The sequence below is a fragment of the Boleophthalmus pectinirostris genome, unplaced genomic scaffold (assembly GCF_026225935.1).
Source record: "Boleophthalmus pectinirostris isolate CB_2022bp ecotype Guang Dong unplaced genomic scaffold, ASM2622593v1 HiC_scaffold_15, whole genome shotgun sequence".
In the NCBI taxonomy this organism is placed as follows: domain Eukaryota; kingdom Metazoa; phylum Chordata; class Actinopteri; order Gobiiformes; family Gobiidae; genus Boleophthalmus; species Boleophthalmus pectinirostris.
In genome coordinates, this window is record NW_026571070.1 from 27,961,594 (window position 1) to 27,982,763 (window position 21,170).

Here is a 21,170-nt window from a genome sequence, read left to right on the forward strand (position 1 = left end):
TAGGGGCGTGCAAAAATGCTGAAATATCCATATATCGTATCGTTTCATTTGATGATACAGTATTGATATTATGGGGTGCTGTATCAATATATATGCAAGAGTATTTTTAGGTGTATTTTACTAAATTATTTTGTGTAAGAGCTACGATTGTGTTGACATTTTCACTGTTTTGACAAATAAAATTTGTTTTTCTCATAGGAACATTGCACAAACTTAGTGGACTTAGTAGACCTTCAGTATCACAGCCATGATCTCGCCTTTGTTTTTCACAGAACTGTATCAAATTGTTTTGAAATACACTACCGGTCAAGAGTTTTAGAACATGGTAATTTTTCCCAGTTATTTATTGCAGTTCAAGTCACGTAAGTCCAATGAAGAGCTTGAAATGGTACAAAGGTAAGAACTGAACAGACAGAGGTTAAAAAAAGATAAAAGAACAAAACACAAGTCCAAGCTCTGCCAAAACTACCTCAGGAAAAAAGAACAAGATTGTAAGCTTAAAAACATGGAGTGTCCAGCACAGTCTCCAGACTTAAACCCCATTGAGCTGGTCTGGATGAACTGGACAGAAGAGTGAAGCAACCTACAAGTGCCACACACATTTATGAAAACTTCTGCAACAGCCTTGGGAAGAACTTTCTGAAGAATATTTGATTTCTGTTGTAAAAAGAACGAGCCACGAGTGTGTTCTAATATTATATCTGCCAAAGGTGGACACTTTGAAGAATCAAAAGTTAAGAATATGTTTTGGTCAACAGTAAACAGTAAAAAACTGGAAAAAGTGTGGTGTTCTACCAGTTTTCACAGGTAGTGTATATCATATTGAATCGTATTGAATCGAAAGTACACTGTATCGAAAAACATATCGTATCATGGCCTATGTATCGAGGTATGTATCGTATGGACAACTTCTTAATGACACCCAGCCCTAGTTGCAATTGTAGAACACATATAAATATAGAAATTAGTATTAAAGGCCCTGTACCTGATTTTTTCCCCCATGTTTTTAAGCAACATTTGTCTTGCCCCAGTGCAGATATCAGTCAATTAGTCAATTCCTTTCCCTTCTCCATGTTTGACAGAGCTTAAGAAAGTGAACGTCCCCATCTTGTGGGATTTGCGGGTGGAAGCGGGACAAAATATCGCAGATGCAGGCGGGAGCGAAAATGAAAATTGCAATTCTTTGCTGGGGCGGGCAGGAGTGGGACTGAAAATTCTGCCCAGCGCAGACCTTTACCGCCAAACTGTGGCTCGATGGCTCTGACCGCTCAACGAATGATGTTTATGTCGAGAGCAGGATTCGAATCACAAACCTTCTGATCAGTGGATAAATGCTCTACCAACCGAGCTACTGTCTAATAATCAGGAAGTACATGTTAGAATTCTTGTTAGCTTTACCGTCAAAAGCAAAAGTCTGCACTGATCTCCGAGTTAGGATGCTGAGAATGCATAAGATCAGTGAGGAATGGCTTTGGACCACTGACATTAAAAATTTTAAATGAACCAGTAAAAATCAGGTACAGCACATTTGAAATTGAAAGTAAAACATTATGACTGCAGAACTATTGGTTGTAAGTGAGTGTAAGTATAAGTGAAGTAAGTGGAAAGGCAGAACTCTGTGTCTGTCAGATGTGTTTTTGTTTTTTTGGTGTAAAAAAAAGACAAAACAAAGAACTCCAAAAACACAAAAATTGACCAATGTTTAAAACATTATTCCAGTATTGGTCCAAGTCCAATTCCACAAAATAAAGAAATCAAAACATTTTTACCTGTTGCTACCAAAATAAAGGCCTTTAGCACCCATAATATGAGTTTTGGGGCAAGTAAACCATGAATAATTGTTAAAAATGGTCAAAGCGTTTTTTCTGTCTTCACTGAGCACTTAAAGCACAGCAAGGAACCAGCCATTCACACACCACTGGAGGTAGACACAGCATTTAAATCTTCTTCCATAGTTAAGTGGACTATCCCTTATTTTTACGATCTTAAAGACTTGAAAAACACAACAAGTTCTTTTTAAATGGTTTGCAGTGGTCCAGAGTTATTCCTCACTTACCTTATGCATTCCAAGCATCCTAATTATTCACCACGAGGAGTTTAGCAGCGCTTTTCACAACTCTGAGACTAGTGCGAAGTTTGCCATGATGGTAAAGTGAACTATGGGCTCTATTCACACTTATGTCACAAAACCAGACGACGTTTAGAAACATGTGGATGACGGCTTCCTTTGGGCTCTGTTGGAGGTAATAACTGTGAAAACTGAGAAAATGACCTGGTTTTCTTCATCTAGATATCATTGTATTCTTTCTTTTTTTTCCTTTCATAAATTCCCTATTCATTTGTGTATTATAATGTGTCTAATTTTTAAGAAAAATATGTCACTTGTAGCATTCCGTTATGTTTAGCAGATCAATAGTTATAACCAGCTGTCTGTAAGTGACACTGAAGACACAATTAGAGTCCCGTCCTCCATAAAAAACTTTGGCAGGTTGTGAAGACGCTGCTGCTGAATCCTTGGTTTTATCATATGCCCAGTGTTGGTAACTACACCGGAAGCTGCCACCCGCATGTTTCCAAACGTCTTCCGATAAGTGTGTATAGAGCCTATTAGCATGCTACACACACACTTACTGATTATCGGACAATAAAACACTTTATAATTAGAAGCAGAAGGCGGAAAAGGACTTATTTTGATCTCAAGAGCTGCTTATACAATAGATCTTTACTGGGGAGAGACCCATTTTTTTCAGATACCTGAGGGAAAAAAAATCATTACCTGGCCTTTAACAAAATCAATATTCAAGACATCAAATTCACTACTTGTGTTTAAAGGTCCTATATTACACAAAATTGACTCTTTAAGCTTTAAGTAATGTTATAATACTGTTAACTCATCAAAAACATGAAGTTGTGTTTTGTTTCTTTCACACACATGTTGAGTAATACTTTATTTATTAGTATGTCTACATCTCCAAAGCTCAAAATGCTCTTACACCTTATGATGTCATGAAGCAGTAGTTTTCAAGTTTACCTTTGACATTTAGTTCAGTAAAAGTTGGCAATTCGTGTGCTGAAATGATCAAGAATAATTCTAGTGAAGGTGTGTAGAGTTTAAAAACACAGTGGATCACCTCCTGTATTACCACATGACATCACAGGGTGGAGCAGAGTGTTTTCAGTTTTTTTCTGAGAGAATAACACAGCTTAAATATGTAGGGTTTGTGTGTAAATGAGACAAAACAACTCCAGGTTTGTGGTGAGGAAAACAACATTATAACAAATAAGAGAATACAAAAAACATTGCGAAACATTTTACACAAGCAAAAAGAGGCAAAATAGGGCAGCAACTTTTTTTTTTTTATCCAATTGCTGCGGTTTTGTAATTGGATAATAAAACTTAGACAGGAATTTCAATGCTACTCAAGAGACGCTATTATTAGACCTGTTGTCAAAAGTGAACTATGCAATCTGAGGTTTATTTTGGCCACTACGAGACAGCTCCTCTCCTCTGAAGTTGGGAGTTTTTGGGAGTAAATATTGAAACAGTCCAGTTCTATTTGTGTTGAGAAGGTCTGGGGTTAAATATTTAGCCTTTCCCCCTGAAGTACATGCCAAAGTACATCTAAAGTTAGTTTTCCTGTGTTTTGTTGTTTGCAGTCTTGCTATAATTGTCACAGCAACATTCAGAGTCAAACATGAAAAAGCGAAATCTGTCGTATGTGTATTGATCTCAAGTTAAAGACGCTCTGTGGAAGTTTTCTGGTGGAGGGTTCATCACGTGCTAGTCCCCATGGAGATGTTATTGCCTTGCCTTGAATGTTCCACAGTATGGCATTAAACTTAAAAATTTAAAATTCAAATACGCTTGGTTTTGTTGCTCAAAAATGCCTTGAAAAACATGCATTCTGACTGAGCAGGGTCGCCTTTCCACAGACAAGGCCTGTTGCCTGTTGGTCTCCATGGAGATAGACAAGTTCAATGCGACAGTAGCTCAGTTGGTAGAGCGTTTGTCCACTGATCTGAAGGTTGGCGGTTCGAATCCCGACATAAGTTTGAGCGGTCAAATCCACTGACCTACAGGTTGGCGGTGTGATTCAAACTCCTACATGAATGCTGTCATTGTGTCCTTGGGCAAGACACTTAACCCACCTCGCCCCAGTGTCTGCCTATACTGTTGTATGAATGTCTGTGTGAATTAAGGCTGGGTATCATTCAGAAGTTGCCGATACGGTACATGCCTCGATACACACGATCTCAATATGATATTTCAAAATCGATTTGATACAGTTCAATAAAAAATAAAAACACAAAACAAACAACAAAAGTGTAGCGCTGTAACAAAATAATTAAGTAAAATATGCCAAAAAAATACTAATTCCGATATATCAATACAGCGGCCCACGATATCAATACTGTATCATCACATTAAACAATATCATATATTGATATTTGGATATTTTTGCATACCCCTAGTGGTAGATGGTTCCTTGTTGTAAAGTGCTTTGAGTGCCTTGAAAGCGGAAAAGCACTGCATAAAAATGTGGCCATTTTGCCTTCCTGTGGATTATTCCATGCAAATCATTAAATAGTCCTTAAAAGTAGAAGGTTATTGCCTCCTCAGAAACATATCTGGAGTTGAGTTTTGTTTCATTCACACACTTGAGTAATCCTTTATTGTTAATCAGTCATGTAGTGGTGTTTTTTAAGTTTACAACTACTGTACTTTTGTGCTGAACTAAAGGCCAAAGGAAGCCGTTAACTTGAAAACTACTACCACATGACATCAGAAGGTGGAACAGAGCATTTTGAGCTTTGGGAATGTAGGCAGACTAATAATAAAGGATTACTCAAACATGTGTTTTTGAGGAGGTAACCGCATCCTAACTTGGCTTAAAGTTCACAAGAGTCAATTTTGTGTAATATAAGATCTTTTGAACTAAAATACTTCACTGAAATCCCTACTTCACCTTTATATCTTTCAAAACCTAGGATATCAGACTATATAAAGAAAACTAATAAACTGGCTATTGGACTTATTTTAGTGAGCAGTAACAGTAAAGTGGGACGAGTGGATTATGTAACACTGAGGAAAGGTCAAAAAAAGAAAGGAGACATTTGGTGGACACAACCCACTCAGGACTGTAGTGGAGGTGCAGAGGCTGTGAAGCCTGTAAAGGCTACCAATAAAGAATAGTTTGCGATACCAATCAAAGGAGACACATTATTCTTAATCTCACCATTCACTTTTTATATCTTATAATACCACAGATGAGTCTACTGTGAATTCTTCAAAAAAGAAAAGCTTTTATTTGAGCTTTGAAAGTTCCACCACACCTTAATTACAGCAAGTCTCAGAAGTATAGCTGTAGTTGACTAAAGAAATTCTTGATTCTTGGTTGACTGAAGACATGTCCTTCAGGTCAGGTGTGGAAAAAGGACTTAAAACGATTACGTATCTCTGTGTATTTGACCCAAACTGCACGCAGAAGACTACACCTACAGGGCCAGTTTGTGCAAACACAACTATTCATGAAGAAAAAAGTAATAAGAAACAATGTATTTATATAATAGACAGATACAACTTGTGACGCATGAGTTTAATCTGCCTTTTTACATAAATATGCCAAAAAAATACCAAATCTACAGCCAACTCATTCACTTCTCCTTTCTAGAAATTCTTATAATGGAAATTAAAAAAATTAGTGACCAGTACAAATTTTGGTAGACTCCATCGATCGATTAAATGACTGAAAGACTACAGCCCTACTCAGAAACACACACAGGATAACATGGGCAAAGTCACCTGGACAGCTGATTTAAAATTGTAAACACAAGTAAACTCAAATTATTGCATGTTTCCAACCAAAAATGCGCTCACTGAAAATGTAATAATGCTGTATATTTCATAAATGTATGTAACTAATGTGTCTTGTGTATGTAGCTTTTATTTTAATAAAATTTTGTCATAGTTTGGACACCCCTGGTCTAGGCCGATATAAAACGTACCCATCTGTATTGCTGTATCGCTCCTACTAATCTACTAATTTACAACTAAAATGATTCATTGGGATATTAAATGCAGTTGAAGTTTTATTTACAATAGGTTAAAGAGGGGATATTATGCAAAGTGGATTTTTTTTTAGCTTCATACCATGTTATAATGTTCCCTCATCTGAAACATGCCTGAAGTGGTTGTAGATATCATCCATGCATGTTTGAGTCATTTTGCGATCTCTCCCGGGCCCTATTCTGCCCACAAGCCTTTGCACCCACACTCCCATGTGACAATTCTCCATAAATATACAAAAGCAAGACAGAAAACTCTACACAGCACTAGGGATGTAACAATAAACGAAATATTGTGATATGTATAGTCAAAAGTCTCACAATACCACCATGGGCTCTCAGAATATATCAAATTACAAGTTCCTTTGCTTAAATGCATTGTTTTACAGAAGCAATAACTAATAAACATAGGGAACTACATATCCCATGATTTATTACAGCGCAGACAACACAACATATGTTTTTTACTTGAATTCTTGGAATTATGAAGGTAATAATTCACACCAAATTCTTGTCAGGGTATTTTAAAAGCAAAAAAAGCATTAAAAGCATTCTATCTACAATTATATTAGCCTCTCCAAAATATCACAATAAATACCGTGAGATGCATATCGTGATAATATCGTATCAAGAGATTTGGATATCGTTACATCCCTACACAGCACCTGATGGGATGTGCGGTAGCTTCATGAGCCAGGTGCACGCTGATGGTGTTGTGATAGCGCTCTGAAGGGGGAGTGACTTTGCATGAGGAGCAAAGGAAAGGGATGTGTCAGAGCTTCAAAAACAAAAGCAAAACTTATAAAACAGGTAATATATTTTCAAAACAATAAATGTAACAAAGTGATCCAAATACGTTAGGTGTTAGAAGTAGGGCTGGGTATGATTAAGAATTTGCCGATACAATATAAGCCTCGATACATAGGCCATAATACAATACATATAACGATACAGTGAACTTTCTATTTGATACGATATATTTCAAATTGATTTGATACAGTTTAATAAAAAATAAAGGCTAAATCATGGCAGTGATACTAAAAGTCTTTGTTAAACCACTTCTTGTGCAAAGTGAATATGAAACACAAACATTTTAATCACCAAATCAGTGAATACGTCAAATAAACGAGTTCCTTCCTCTAAACAAGCAACAAAACTGTACCCTGATTCATCACCCGGTTTCACTTCATGGAAACCGTCTGACCTTGCAGCATTAGAATTCGTTTGCTCGACAGTAGGCAGGTACTTTTTGTAAATTTAAGCAATCGCTGCTATTTGGTCCTGACGTATATAAATGCGCTGCTAATGGAGCTATCTGGTATATTAAGCTTTTCCCAAATTCCACAGGAAGAAGGGCAATAACATCTTTCCCCTTGATAAAATTCACCAAACATTCTCTTTGTTCTGGCTTTAAATCCTCGATCTCGGGAATCGTTGCCCACACAAAATATATGGTTCTTTGCTGATTGGCTGGTGCCCAGACTCGCACTTCCGGGGTTTTGGTGATTTCGTGTATTCGATTCCTAACCTAGTCGCTGGAGAGAAATGAAATTGAGCAAAGGCACTAGGTGGCACCAGCCTGGCTAACAAAACTGTAGCGCTGTAACAAAATAATTTAGTAAAATGTACCAAATATATCAAAAAATACTCTTGTATATCGATACAGCAGCCCACGATATCAACACTGTATCATCACATGAAACAATACAATATATCGATATTTTGATATTTTTGCACAGCTCTATATAGAAGTGTAAGACCCAAGAAAAATAAAATACCTTCTCTTTAATTTAGAATATGGTTTACTGGGCTAATTTAGCTTTGATCCTGCAGTATAAAGTACTCTTCACTATTACCGTCAATTGTAATAACTTCTGCCAAAAATGCCCCATATCACGACAGTCCTATTTAGAGCTAGGCCAGGATCAAGCAAAACTATTTTCCACTCTCCGCTCTCTGAGCTCTGCCTGCAAACTGCCTCAAGTGGCCCGAATCCGCCGTCACCCACCAGCCGTCACTTCCAGCCTCTCATATGTATTTAAATCCTCTCCTCGCTGGCTAATCTCACCCGGTGCTTTTTTGCATTCACAGCTCCGCCAACACACTCCGCGCAAACCAGCCCAGCTAAATATCATGACATTTATTACCTCTTTGAACCGTCGCGCGCTTATTCAGACGTCAATCAGCGTTCGAGTGCTGCCCCCCCCTCCCACCAGCCGGGGGCGATAGGGGCGCCTGCCTTGTAATTACACGTGGAGTTTAGGTGCGTCGCGAGGGCTCTGATCTCAGTGGGATCTCCAGCTTCAAAAAACTACAACTAGCTAGCGTGTCGGATGGCTGTCTAATTGAAGATAGGGATCTGTGTAATTCCCTTTAGCGCTAATGGGGATGCCTGGAGAGAGAGGGGGGCTTTGATCACGGCGCCGGCGCACACCTCTTCATAGCGTGTATTTCAGAAACTTAAGCGGAACAAAAGAGGTTTAAGTTTAGTTTTGGCTGTAATGATGTGCTGAAAGAAAGATCATGCTAACACGAAGAAAGTTCATCTGAGTAGACGACATGTTTGTAGAGTTAAAGGTTTAGCTCAAAATCTGAACAAACACAAACTATTTAAAAGCAACACAGATACAGCAGGTTCCTAGTTTGTGAATTTTGTTAACTGACAAAGGCAATAAAACGTCGTGTGCTTTTTGTGATTCTGAAAAGGACAGATACACTTCGGATATAAACTCAGTGACAATATCATGACAGGATCACCATTCCACAGAGCTGGCCTGTCACTTGGCCTGCTGGCGTCGCCTGTTGGTCTCCACGGAGATAGACAAGTTTAATGCTACAGTGGCTCAGTTGGTAGAGCGTTTGTTCACCGATCTGAAGGTTGGCGGTTCAAATTCCGACATAAACATCATCGTTTGAGCGGTCAAATCCACTGACCCACAGGCTGGCGGTGTGATTCCAGCTTGGGCAAGACTCAAAGGTAGGCGAGTACTTTTTATTATTTACCCAATCAGCTTTTCCCAAATCCCGTAGGAAAAAGGACAATAACTTTCCCTCTTTCCCCTTATATTACATAAAATTCACCAAACATTCTCTTTATTCTGGCTTAAAATTCTTGATCTCGGGAATACTTGACAACGCTGAATATATGGCTCTTTGCTGATTGGCTGGTGCCCAAACTTGCACTTCCGGGGTTTTTGCGAAACGTCTAGTGTATTTTGATTCCTGACCTAGTTGTTGGAGAGAAATGAAATTGAGCGAAGGAACTAGGTGGCGCCAGCCTGGCTAGAGGATTATAACTAAAGGAACAGCATTTCCATGGGAACAAGCAGGAAGCGCGTCAGATATTATTTATCCGATACCTGATCGGCACATAACGGCCGAGTCCGGATCGAGTCCACAGTCACGTGATCAGATCGGGACAACCCTAATCTTACCCCAGTAAAGATCTATTGTATAAGCAGCTCTTGAGGTCAAAATAAGTCCTTTACCACCTTCTGCTTCTAATTATAAAGTGTTTTATTGTCCGATAATCACTAAGTGTGTGTAGCATACTAATAGGCTCTAACTAAAGGAAAAGCATTTCCATGGGAACAAGCAGGAAGTGCGTCAGGTTTGTGGAGATGCAGGCCCAGTCACTGTAAAGACACATGTTTTTCTAGATTCCTCAGTGTCTCAACCTCAAGCAAAATGGGGGGAAAAAAAGCTTATTTTAGTCAAACTTTAGCTATAAAGTTGCATACTGTGTCTTAAACAGATACAAGAGAAAGAGCAACTAAACTCTACTAAACCATGAGATAGTGAGAACATGAGAGTATTTACGCCTCACCAAAGTCCTTTAGAAATATGAAATTAAAATCGTCCCAGCCATGAATAGGGTCAAAATGAAAAAAACAAAATGAAAGCGGCCAAAATTGAGACCTTGAATTTTCGGATAACTTGTCCCCTCTTTGTCAGATGTGCACATAAACGTCTCATGCCTGCTTGTCATGGCTCACCCAGCGCGGGCAAAAAAACGGAACATTCTGCATTAATCCAAGGCTCCACCGCTGCTGGAGCTTTGACTGACAGCACAAAAGAACACCTATATTTGGAAGCTGACATTTTGCATAATTACCTTTGCACTGAACCTTCGTGGAAAAAAAAAAAAAACATTAAAACAAGACGTGCCCTGACAAAAGGCTGAGTGGTGAATACGGTTTCTCTCTAGTGAGCGCATCATTTTCCAACAGAGCTCCTGCTGTCGTCACGCCATCCCAGCATGCGCTATCAAACTCCATACTGGCAAGGATAGTGGCTGAGAATTCACATAGAAATCAGATATACCCTCTTAAAAACGTGCATATTACACTTCCATGGGGTATTAATTGTCAACACATAACATATTTAGATCACCGGAAAACAACGTACGTACATGATCAAGTTTCTTTTTTGCTTTGGATGTTCTGAGTCTCCCATCCATTTGCTCTCTGCTGCTGAACTACTGAAACTGAAACTGAAACTACTGCACATCGCGTCAGGTTTGTGAAGTTGTAGTGTATTTTTTGTATCCTGATTTTGTATACAGTGGTCCCTCAGGTTACGTTCTAAAAATAGCCCACGATAGATGAAATCTGCGAAGTGTAGTCAACTTTATATTTTACATTTATTCTATCCGTTTTAAGTCTGTAAAACTCCTCACCACACACTTTATGCACTTTTCTCAGACAGGACAATTACAAACCTTTTTGCATCCTTCTTAAAACTTAGTGCTGCTGTCGTCCTTTTGTTACTTTCCTCCTTCTTTATGTAACGAACCGATGATTAATTTATTCCGTAATGGAGCCCTACAACGCAGAGTCCTGCACGGGTCAGTTTTTGCAGACCCGCACCGGTGCAGTACAGCACCATACCCGCCCATTAACCTGAGATTATATCAAACTTTTGTGCTGCATACGCGACGGACTGAACCAAGACTAAACCAGGACTAACCCAGGTCTAACCTGATTCCAGGACTGAAGAGGAGAATTAAACTAGGACAAAACAGGACTAAACCAGAACTCACTGTCGGGACGGGCTTGGAAGTGACTCTTAAGTCTAAGATTAGTCCTGGTTTAGTCCTGGTTTAGTCCTGGTTTAGTCCTGGTTTAGTCCTGACCCGCCCGTGTGTAATCACTGCCTGCCCGCATACCCGCCCATAATCAGGAAGCAGGGGGAGGGGACAAAATGTGCATAAAAAAAGGATGCAAAATTGTACTAAAAAAATCCACAAAACAGCAAGACCACGAAAAGTGAACCGCGACATACCGAGGGACGACTGTATTCATGAAAAATGTGTAGCATAGGTGATGTACACTTACTCCTACAGCTGATTGTAAGGAGGGCTCATATAGGGCACAGGAAAGATCTCTAGATTACTAAAACATGCATGGATGGTATCTAAAACCACTTCAGATATGTCATGATGAGGAAACAACGTAATTATAGAAAGTCGATCACGCATGATACCGCCTCTTTAAAATAACAGCCCTGCCCGGGAAGAGCCATTAAAGTTTGATCGGATTAGTTTCAAGGTAAATCAATGTCTACGATTTAATTTAATGATGAAACAAAACAAAAGCTGAAGCTAATTCTCCCCTGCTAATTTGCCATCCTTAGTTAATTCAATCATGTGGGTGCAGGAGCTCTGTTAAAGGGCCCATATTACGTTCTTTTTTGATCTGTTAGAATGTTGTTTTCTCATAAAAAACATACCTGGAGTTGCATTTTTGTTTCATTGGGTTCTTCTCTCAAACTGAAAACTGTTCTATCTCTGTTAGGGCTGGGTATCATTCTGAAGTTGCAGAAACGATACATACCTCGATACATAAGCCACGATATGATACATATCTTGATGCAGTGAGCTTACGATTTGATACAACTCAATACGACATATTTTTAAATTGATTCGATATAGTTCAATATAAAATAAAGGCTAAATCATGGCTGTGATACTAAAAAAACAGTGTTGGTTTTGTTAAACTACTTCTTGTGCAACGTTCATATGAAACACACACATTTTAATCCTCTGTGAATATGTCAAATGTGTCACATAAACAAGTTTCCTTCCTCTGAACCATGGGTGTCAAACTCAAATTCACAGAGGCCAAAATTAAAAACTAGGATTAAGTCGTGGGCCAAACTAAATATTTATTGAAAATTTTCAACAACATCTACATGTTTTTTTTCTTTCGAGATATGTAATGTTAAATAATAACAACATTTTAAATAAATAATGTCTCTATGTTCTATCTGGAGCCGGTGAGCAGCACTAATACATATTTGATATGATCTCGCGGGCCAAATATAATTATATCGTGGACCAAATATGGCCCCTGGGCCTGAGTTTGACATATCTGCTCTGAACAAACAACAAAACTGTAGAACTGTAACAAAAATAATTTAGTAAAATGTACCAAAAAAAATATATATACATATATATGGCGATATATCAATGCAGCAGCCCACGATATCAATACTGTATCATCAAATTAAACAATACAATATATCGATATTTCAATATTTTTGCACACCCCAATCTCTGTTCACCTTGCGATGGCATGTGGTAATATAGGAAATACTGCGTTTTTAAACTCCAAGAATCAATTTGATTATTTCAGCTCTGGAATTGTAGCTGTTAAAATGAAAACTACTGCTTCATGACATCACAAGGTGAACAGAGCAGAGGAGACAGAATAATAATACAGAATAATTCAAACATGTGTGAATGAAACCAAACACCACTCTGGTATGTTTTTGATGTGATAACAACATCATAACATGTCTTAACGCTCACAAGAGTCAATTATGCGTAATATAGGACCTTTAACGTAAACAAAATCTGACATTCACATCGGCAAGTTTCTTACCTGTTAAAATGTTCCCTGTACTCTTTGGCCACCGTCTGGATCAGGCCCTTTAATCTGTAAGCAAATAAGAAGCGATTGAAACACCACATAAAATGGCCGCCTGACCTTATTTTTAGCCCAGCGCCTGCAATTTGTGGCTACCGTGGAACAATAACTGGCACACGTCGTATCTTTATTTGAGAGCGGCTGAATGGGCCTGTTGCTGCGGTGTGAGGATTACAGGGCGCTGGGTCTGTGAGTTTTAATTTGGGGTTTGTCCGTACCTGCCGCTCTCCTCCGTGGGGTCCTTCTCATCGATAACCGCGATGGCCACCAGTTTGCCTGAAGGGAAACAGACGGGTGGCGAATTACAAAAGGACACGAGTGAAATGGTGGGTGAAAGACATTTGGGAATAGATAGAACAATAAAACGAGTTATTGAGGCCAAACAACAAGCTGTAAAATCAGGCAGAAATCAACACTAAAATTAGTATCATTTGAGCCAGTATCGATATTAAAAAAGCTACATTCATAGGATAGAAATGAACCTTTCCTGAATAGCTTTAGGATGATCTTGAGCTGTATCAGAACAAGAATAAGAGCACATAGACTTGTATACGCCCATGGTCCACGATTACCCAGCTAAAATATAAAAGAAAGCACTACGATTTAATAGGGGTGTAACGATAGCCAATCTCATGATACGATATCGTCACGGTATGAACCTCTCTGTACAATATTTATTGCGATATCGTGGGAAAGCTCACGATATAATGGGGAGGCTCACGATTAGGGATGTAACAATATCCAAATCTCTCGGTACGATATTTTTATGATATACAGCTATATCGCCTTTCGCGGTCCCGCTTTTTTTTTTTTTTTTTACCGCGTATGAACACGTATTGCAAATACATATTGCTGGTAGTAATTACACATGGGTGGGTCAGGACTAAACCAGGTCTAAACCAGGACTAATCTTGGATTTAAGAGAGAGAATCCCGAGCAGAGTGTCCGCAAAACGCGATCGGGCAATTGCCGCGTTTACCTTCGCGAGGTGCGGAGCTCTCAGTCAGTCCTTTTTCCTGCGGTCACCTCTGAGCCCATCCCAACAGTGAGTCCTGTTTCAGTTCTGGTTTAGTCTTGCTTTAGTCTTGGCTTATTCCTGTTTTAGTCCTAGTTCAGACCTGGTTTAGTCCTGGTTTAGTCTTGGTTCAGTCTGTGGCGTAGGCAGCGCAAAAGTTTGACATAATCTCAGGTTCTCAGGTGCAGTGTTGTACTGTGCGGGTGCAGGTCTCTAAAAAATGGACCCGCGCAGGATTCTGCGCTGTAGGCTCCATTACAGAACAAATGCATCGTCAGTTCATTACATAAAGGAGGAAAATAAAAGGACAACAGCAGAAATAAGTTTTAAGAAGGATGCAAAAAGGGTTGCACCTGTCCTGTCTGAGAAAAGTGTCTAAAGTGTGGGGTGAGGGCTTTTACAGCCTTAAAACATATATAATAATTGTAAAATATAAAGTTGACTATTTCGCGGATTTCGCTGGGATTACGTTCTAAAAATAACCCACGATAAATGAGGGACCACTGTACATCACAGTAAAAACGGCGATATTTTGTGGAGGCTAAACAGCCAAAACTGTTAATATTCAAATTTTTCCTCTTAAAATGCCTTGACAAGACTTATTCCAAAGAACTAAGACTTAAAAGTGCTTAGAACTGTTATTTCTTCTTTTAGCCTACACTGAAATGGAGCAAAGGATCATGGTCTATGTAGTTCCCTCTGTCTTTTTTAGCTATTGCAGCACCATAACTATTAATTTAAGCAGAGAGACTTGTAATTCGATATATTGTGATGGTCCATGATATTACTGTGAGAACTTTGATGATACGATATCAGGATATTTCCGTTATTATTACATCCTTACCATTTAATGTTGAAAATCACATTCTAGTGTCTAAATAAAGACTTTTTTTATCATCATCGTGGTATTGGAATCGGAGTCTATTCCTTAGTATCGAAATAGTTTGAAATTTTAGTATCCTGACAATGGTAATGTAGTGTAGTGTAGTAAAAACTATTAAAGTTGCACTATGTAACTTTTCTGGAGGGATGTCTGCCACTTGCTTGTCTTCTTGGCAATAGAAGATGTTCCTGGAATGTGCTGTATTAAATTCATCAATCTCGCAAACTATTTATTTATTGGTGTTTTTATTCTAGGGTCCCATCTCCACAGATCTGACGTGTAATTTTGCATAATGGCGCCACCCACTGATCTCCATGGGAATAGATTAATGCCATACTGTAGAAGATGCCAGGCGGCGTGTTAAAATTTCAGTGGGAATAAAGAGCAATTTTAGTGATAGTAAATGTATTTAAAGATTTAATTAAAAAATCTAATGAAATAAAATCAAATCTATCAAAAAGTTAATCAGCTTCAATACTTTAAAATAAGAAACTGACTAAATGGTGAAATTATAATGAAATCTGTAATTGTAAATTCACATCTACTTCTTTAATGTTACAAATGAACTTTTGATACACAAATTATCCTTTTAAAAGCTCCTTTTTTAGACAATACTGCAATTTTCATCTCAAAATAATAGGATTTGTTGAGTTCTGTTAAAACTCAAGATGCAACTGTTCAGGAAAGCTTAAATTTGATCAAGTTACATGATTTTTTTTCCATTAACCATCATTACTAAAACTAGTATCTCAGCTAGATGCACAATGAAGCATTGATTAGTATCCGATTTTCCATACTCTTGACAACCCTATCACAAATAAGACAAATTATCGAACTACCACCATTGTTACATTTCAATCTTTTCAACAAGAGCTATAAGAACTGTCAGATTTATTGTATGTCAACAGCTCCTTTTTGGTCTAGAGCGGAGTGCCAGCCTGCCCCCCAGTGGTCATTAGTGGTCACTGATGGGGTTAGAGCAGGAAACAGCCTGGCCTTGGAATAACTCAAGATATACACTCTTATATAGAAATGGGTTTAATTACTATGAGCACAGAAGAGACAGTTAATCCATGAAGGTTATATGTGTGAAATGAAAGCCTTGAATGTCCCTGACGGTAAATATAGCAACAGGGAGAAAGAGTACAGGATAAAATGGTGGGAGTGGAAAGCCTCAGCTCAGGGAACTATAATAGATAGATAGATTCGATTTTAATTAAAGGAGTAAAGTAGATCGAATACATTTTTATTCACACAATGGCCTCACATTCTAAAGAAAGCAGAGTTTAAAGGAACTATTATGAGATTATTTGACCGCCCTAGATATGAGGTAAACATGTTCAAATCCAATATGCAGTAGTTTTTACTGATAACAATTGTAGTGCTGATTTATTCTCAATAACAAAACATTGGCCAAGTTGTTTTTGTTATAATTTGGCATCTTGTAGTTTAAACCTAAAATGCCTCTCTGATCTGAACGTTCACTACTTAAACCTTGTATGTGTTGTCTATATGAATCCGGTTTCAGTTTGTAATACATTTCTAAAACAAAAGAGTATAGGTTACATATGGTTCCTTTAATACAGCCAGATAAGGATTCTGAAATTGCTGCTTTAAATGCATAGGGTTTTGTTCTGGGTTTTGGTCATTATCTATGGAATAACTGGAAATTCATTTACTATGGTCATTTAGTCATTTTCACAGACACCATAGTATTGTGGTTGTTTAGTACTTCCTGTAGCTCTAATAAGGTTCCTTTGTAATGAATGGCTGGAGTGTACTATCTTAAGCGTGACTGTCTAAAGCTCATTAGAAGATGCCCAGCACTCCCTGTGGCAAAGCGGGTCCCAGTGTGTGTTTAGGTTGTAGAGCTACTGACCCCGAGGTTAATTCAGCACCAGCACAACACTGCCCTGAGTGTGTGTTCTACTACCGCTTAAGTACATGTCTTATATATGTACATGGAGTGTAAAAAGAGCTTATGGCACTTTTACTCTCTTTACAATAACTATCATTCAAACAGACAATCATTAGTACTACAGTTCATTACTCCTCTGCTCTCCACACTCAGTCTACTTCTAAAGCCACATGTTCTGAGGCAGACATCCAGTCTACGTAAACCTTGCACTGCAAAGATGAATTCCCACAACATTTGCAAGTTCACAGACTTGAAAGGATCTGAATCTGTGTTCGGGGTTGAACTCCATTGTGTAGACTGAGCCAATCACACCCAAATGAACGACTAACAAACACAGGTGATTCCAACTCAACGTACATTATAAAGTCTAAATTTGTACACAGTTTGTACAAGTTTGGTAGTTACTGGCCATTTTTGTCATTTATCATTCAGAAAGTTTGATTTAAAGCTGGTCACATTGCTAGGGCTCTAGTTTCTCTACCAAAAAAGTCCCAGTTCACACGTTTACACTAAATACAGTCAAATGTAGCTATAAAAATTCTACAACTCTACAATTTGTTCTATACATCTCAGTATTTATTGCACTGAACCTGCCATTGATTTTAAGTCACAGATTTTCACATACATAATGCTCTGAGCTAAGCTGTAGGCACAATACCTCCAACCCACACACGATCTGAGCCCGGGCGTGGAACGTGATTCAGATGCGTTTAGAAAAAGAATGGAAAATCACATACTGTAACTCCATAATCATAACTCAAACACTATAGATAGTCAATACATTCAGTCCATCTTAAAGACACTGTATCTGATTTATCTTAAAAATGTCAACAAGAGCACAATTTCATTTTAAACAGCTGCAGTGGTCCAAAGCAATTCCTCACTTACCTTGTGAGCATCCTAATTATTCACCGCAATGAATACAACTAGTATGCCAACAGCTGACTTCCTGATTATTACAATTTTCCGGACAAGCATTGCGGTTAGATTTGTGACTTATGTTTTAATAATAAGATTCTGTTCAAAGTTCCCATTTTTAAAGTCGAGGAGAATTTAAAATATGAAATAGGACAAAATACTAATCAAAGAATCACATTTCAGAACATGTTCGTGCAGATCAAAACTACAGGGTTAGCAGTTTTATGCAGAACAGGACAGGACATTTTGTTGCACTTCAAACACTGCAGCATTTGCAATTTGCTAATTACGTCCATTCAAATGAAAATGGTGATTTCGGTTCGATTGTAGTTTATCTTGCAGCCTTTGTCCGAAGTTATTCCTCACTTATCATGTATTCCAAGCATTCCTAATTATTCACTACAATGAAGCACTTTTCACGACTTTCAGAGACCAAAGCAGAATAAAGCCTGATTATCGTCCAATAAAACGCTTCATAATCAGATGGAGATGGCACATAGATGATTTATTTTGACCTCAAGAGCTGCTTATACAATACAACACAATCTGTACTGGGGCAAGACAATTTTTGCCCAAATACGTGAAAAAAAAAATCAGGTAAATGGTCTTAAGAGTCTAATTTTTAGAGTAAAGTACGACTGCCACTTTGATGTGCACTTTAAAAAGGACAAAATGGCCGATCTAATATTAGAAGGTGCATTTTTCTCCGTGCAAGGCATCAATTTACTGCCATTAAGGCGACAGTTCACATTTCAGTGGCAAGTTTAAATATCCTGTGGTGGAGGACAATAGGTACAAGTACAGAAAGCTCAGTTGGAGGTTCAGAACATAATGGTGTAATTTTCCAGTATTAAATATATAACTAATTTAAATAGCAGCTCTCCGCATGGCTTAAGTGTGTGTTTTTTAATTACGCTCGACATGGGGTAGATTGAATAGTTGGCAAGGGGGCGGTAAATGTTAAATGTTTAGAAGGGAGGGCTGAGGTAAAACTAAGTATGCAAAGTTTTATAGGTTTATTTGAAAAGTAAACTGACGTCTATATTGGAATTGAATGGACAGTTAAAAAAGAGGGGGTATTACACTTCTATGGGGTATTAACTGCTAACACATAACATATTTAGATCACCGTGTTACCTTTTATTGTTTTGAAAATGCTATATTCACCAAAAACAACATATTAACATTTTCAGCACTTTTAACAGTTGCATTCTTTAACTTTTTGGTTGGAGGATCGTCACCATCTTGCTTCTATGGATATGCCACTGCTCTGCCTGGAATGTTCCACAGTATGACATTAAACAGCTCTACCTTCCATTTATTCAATTATAGGTGGTTTTATAGCTCAAAAATACGTAGAAAAACAGGCATTCTGACTGTGAGCGGGGTCGCCTCTCCACAGATGTGATTTGTAACTTGGTCTGGTTTGATCTTCATGGCAATAGAAAGATTTAATATCATACTGTGAAGCATTTGAGACAAAGCAATAACAGTTCCATGGAAAAAAGCATTTACTACTTTTCATTTACGCATTTACACGACTGCAAATCTCATCAGGTTTGTGAAGTTGTAGTGTTTTGTTGTTTTGTATCCTGTTTTATGGAAAATAAAAGCATGGGTGTTATAGGCTTCTGGGCTCAGGCTTGCACTAGGGATGGGCATTTGATTAAATTTTCTTAATAGATCGTCGGGAGAATTAATAATCTATTTTCGATTAATCATTAATGTTTTTTATATTAAAGTTATCATCATTATTATTACCATTACTAATCTGCATAAATAAACTAAACTTTACAACATATAAACCAGAACCACTATAGAGCCATATCAGTCCGTTTGACATTATCATGTGTTTAATGCAGTTTTGACACATTTGTTTATGTTTTATAGAAACAAAACTTAAATCCACAAAAACTGGAAAAAAAAACAAAAAACCCAAAAGAACAGCTCTTTCCTTGTGCGCTGATGCGGTTCAGCTTCTGTCAGACTAAAGGACACAACTCAGTGGAATATGAGTGTTCTCTCTGTGACAGAGTTATGTTGATGAGGCTGATGGTGAGTCTGTTCTGTGTGTATGTTGCGCTTGGAGATGGTTCATGTTTGCAGAGATCATACATGTGTAGGTTTAGTGCAGCTTTTTATTTAACACTCATTTCAATCACTTTATTTATGTTGTTCACTTTATTATTTTGGCTGCTGTTGTGATGAAAAGACCGAAAAGTGTTTGTCTTTTGGACGCATCCGCACTCAACCTTACTCTGAGTGGGACACTGAGATACTGATGTGCAAGTGATCTCCAAGGAGGTGCCAGAGCCAAAACGTGGGACTGTGAGGCCACAACTCCAGTGTTTGCGCTGTCAGACGCAGCCTCGTCTCCTAACGCTAAGCACGACTAATTATGCCCATCCCTAGCTTGGACAGGCTCATACTGCTAATCGTGTCCCCTGGTATAATGTAGACATGTCCAAATCAAATATAACTTTTGCTGAGAACTTTAATGTAATTGGTTTATTCTTAATTATAAACACATTGGATTTATGTTGTAATTTGGTGTTTTATTCTTCAGATTATTATCCAATCAGAAAGCAGAATGAGCCTCACATGAGTCTCCTATTTGTGTTGCCAGTTTCAATGCTGAAATCCAGTTGGTTTAAACCTAAAAGGACTCTCTGAAGTGAATGGTGCAGCCTCTACTGACTCACTGAGTGAATTCTAAAGGTTCTGAGCTTTAACATGAGCCATGCCCTGTCCAAACACTGAGAATGAGAAAAACTTGACTACTTGGCTACATACAGTCCCTTTAATTTGAGTTTGAAACCAGCCACCAGCCCCATGACCTAGAAGGACACTCAACACCACTGCTGTACCCTCGGTATACTCTCAGGCAGATTGGACAGTGAAGAATGCCCGCTCGGCTCACCTGTTTCTCCCAGCTCATACAGCGTGAAGCCATCGATTTGGAGGTACCCTTGGAAACGCTCCTTGTTCACCCACGATGACAAACTGCCATCTACGTATTCTGCAAAGACACAGTGAAAGCTATGAGAGGCAAGGGCATGGGAAAAGTGAATAATAAGAACAGTTTATCGAGATTCACCAAAAGGTTATGATTGGGATTAAGGGCGTGGTACCAAATTTTTACACTCTTTAAATTTAATTAGTTTGTTTTTCACATTTTTAACAGTTTGCAGTGGTCCAAATGTAGTCCTCACTTACCTTATACATTCAGACCATCCTAATTATTCACCATGATGAGTTTATAAGAGCTTTTCACAACTCTCAAAGACCATGACAGTAATGCTTACAATAAACTACCATGCTTAAATACACTTTCTGACTCTCAAACAATGAAACACTTTATAATTAGATGAAAACAGCACAGAGCTGACATATTTTGGCCTCACCAGCTGCTTATATAATATATCTGTACTGGTAGAAGAC

The 21,170-nt window shown here is 38.2% G+C and overlaps 1 protein-coding gene across 1 annotated transcript in view; it reads right to left on the bottom strand.

Moving 5' to 3' along the window:
- tmx3b (thioredoxin related transmembrane protein 3b) overlaps nucleotides 1–21,170 on the bottom strand; it is a 121,651-nt gene that overhangs the window by 64,246 nt on the left and 36,235 nt on the right. Inside the window, exons 10-12 of the mRNA XM_020930761.2 lie at nucleotides 20,650–20,748; nucleotides 13,214–13,271; nucleotides 12,951–13,004 (exon numbers count right to left, since the gene is read on the bottom strand). Of these exons, the coding sequence (XP_020786420.1) occupies nucleotides 12,951–13,004; nucleotides 13,214–13,271; nucleotides 20,650–20,748 (211 nt within the window). The remainder of the gene's footprint in view (nucleotides 1–12,950; nucleotides 13,005–13,213; nucleotides 13,272–20,649; nucleotides 20,749–21,170) is intronic.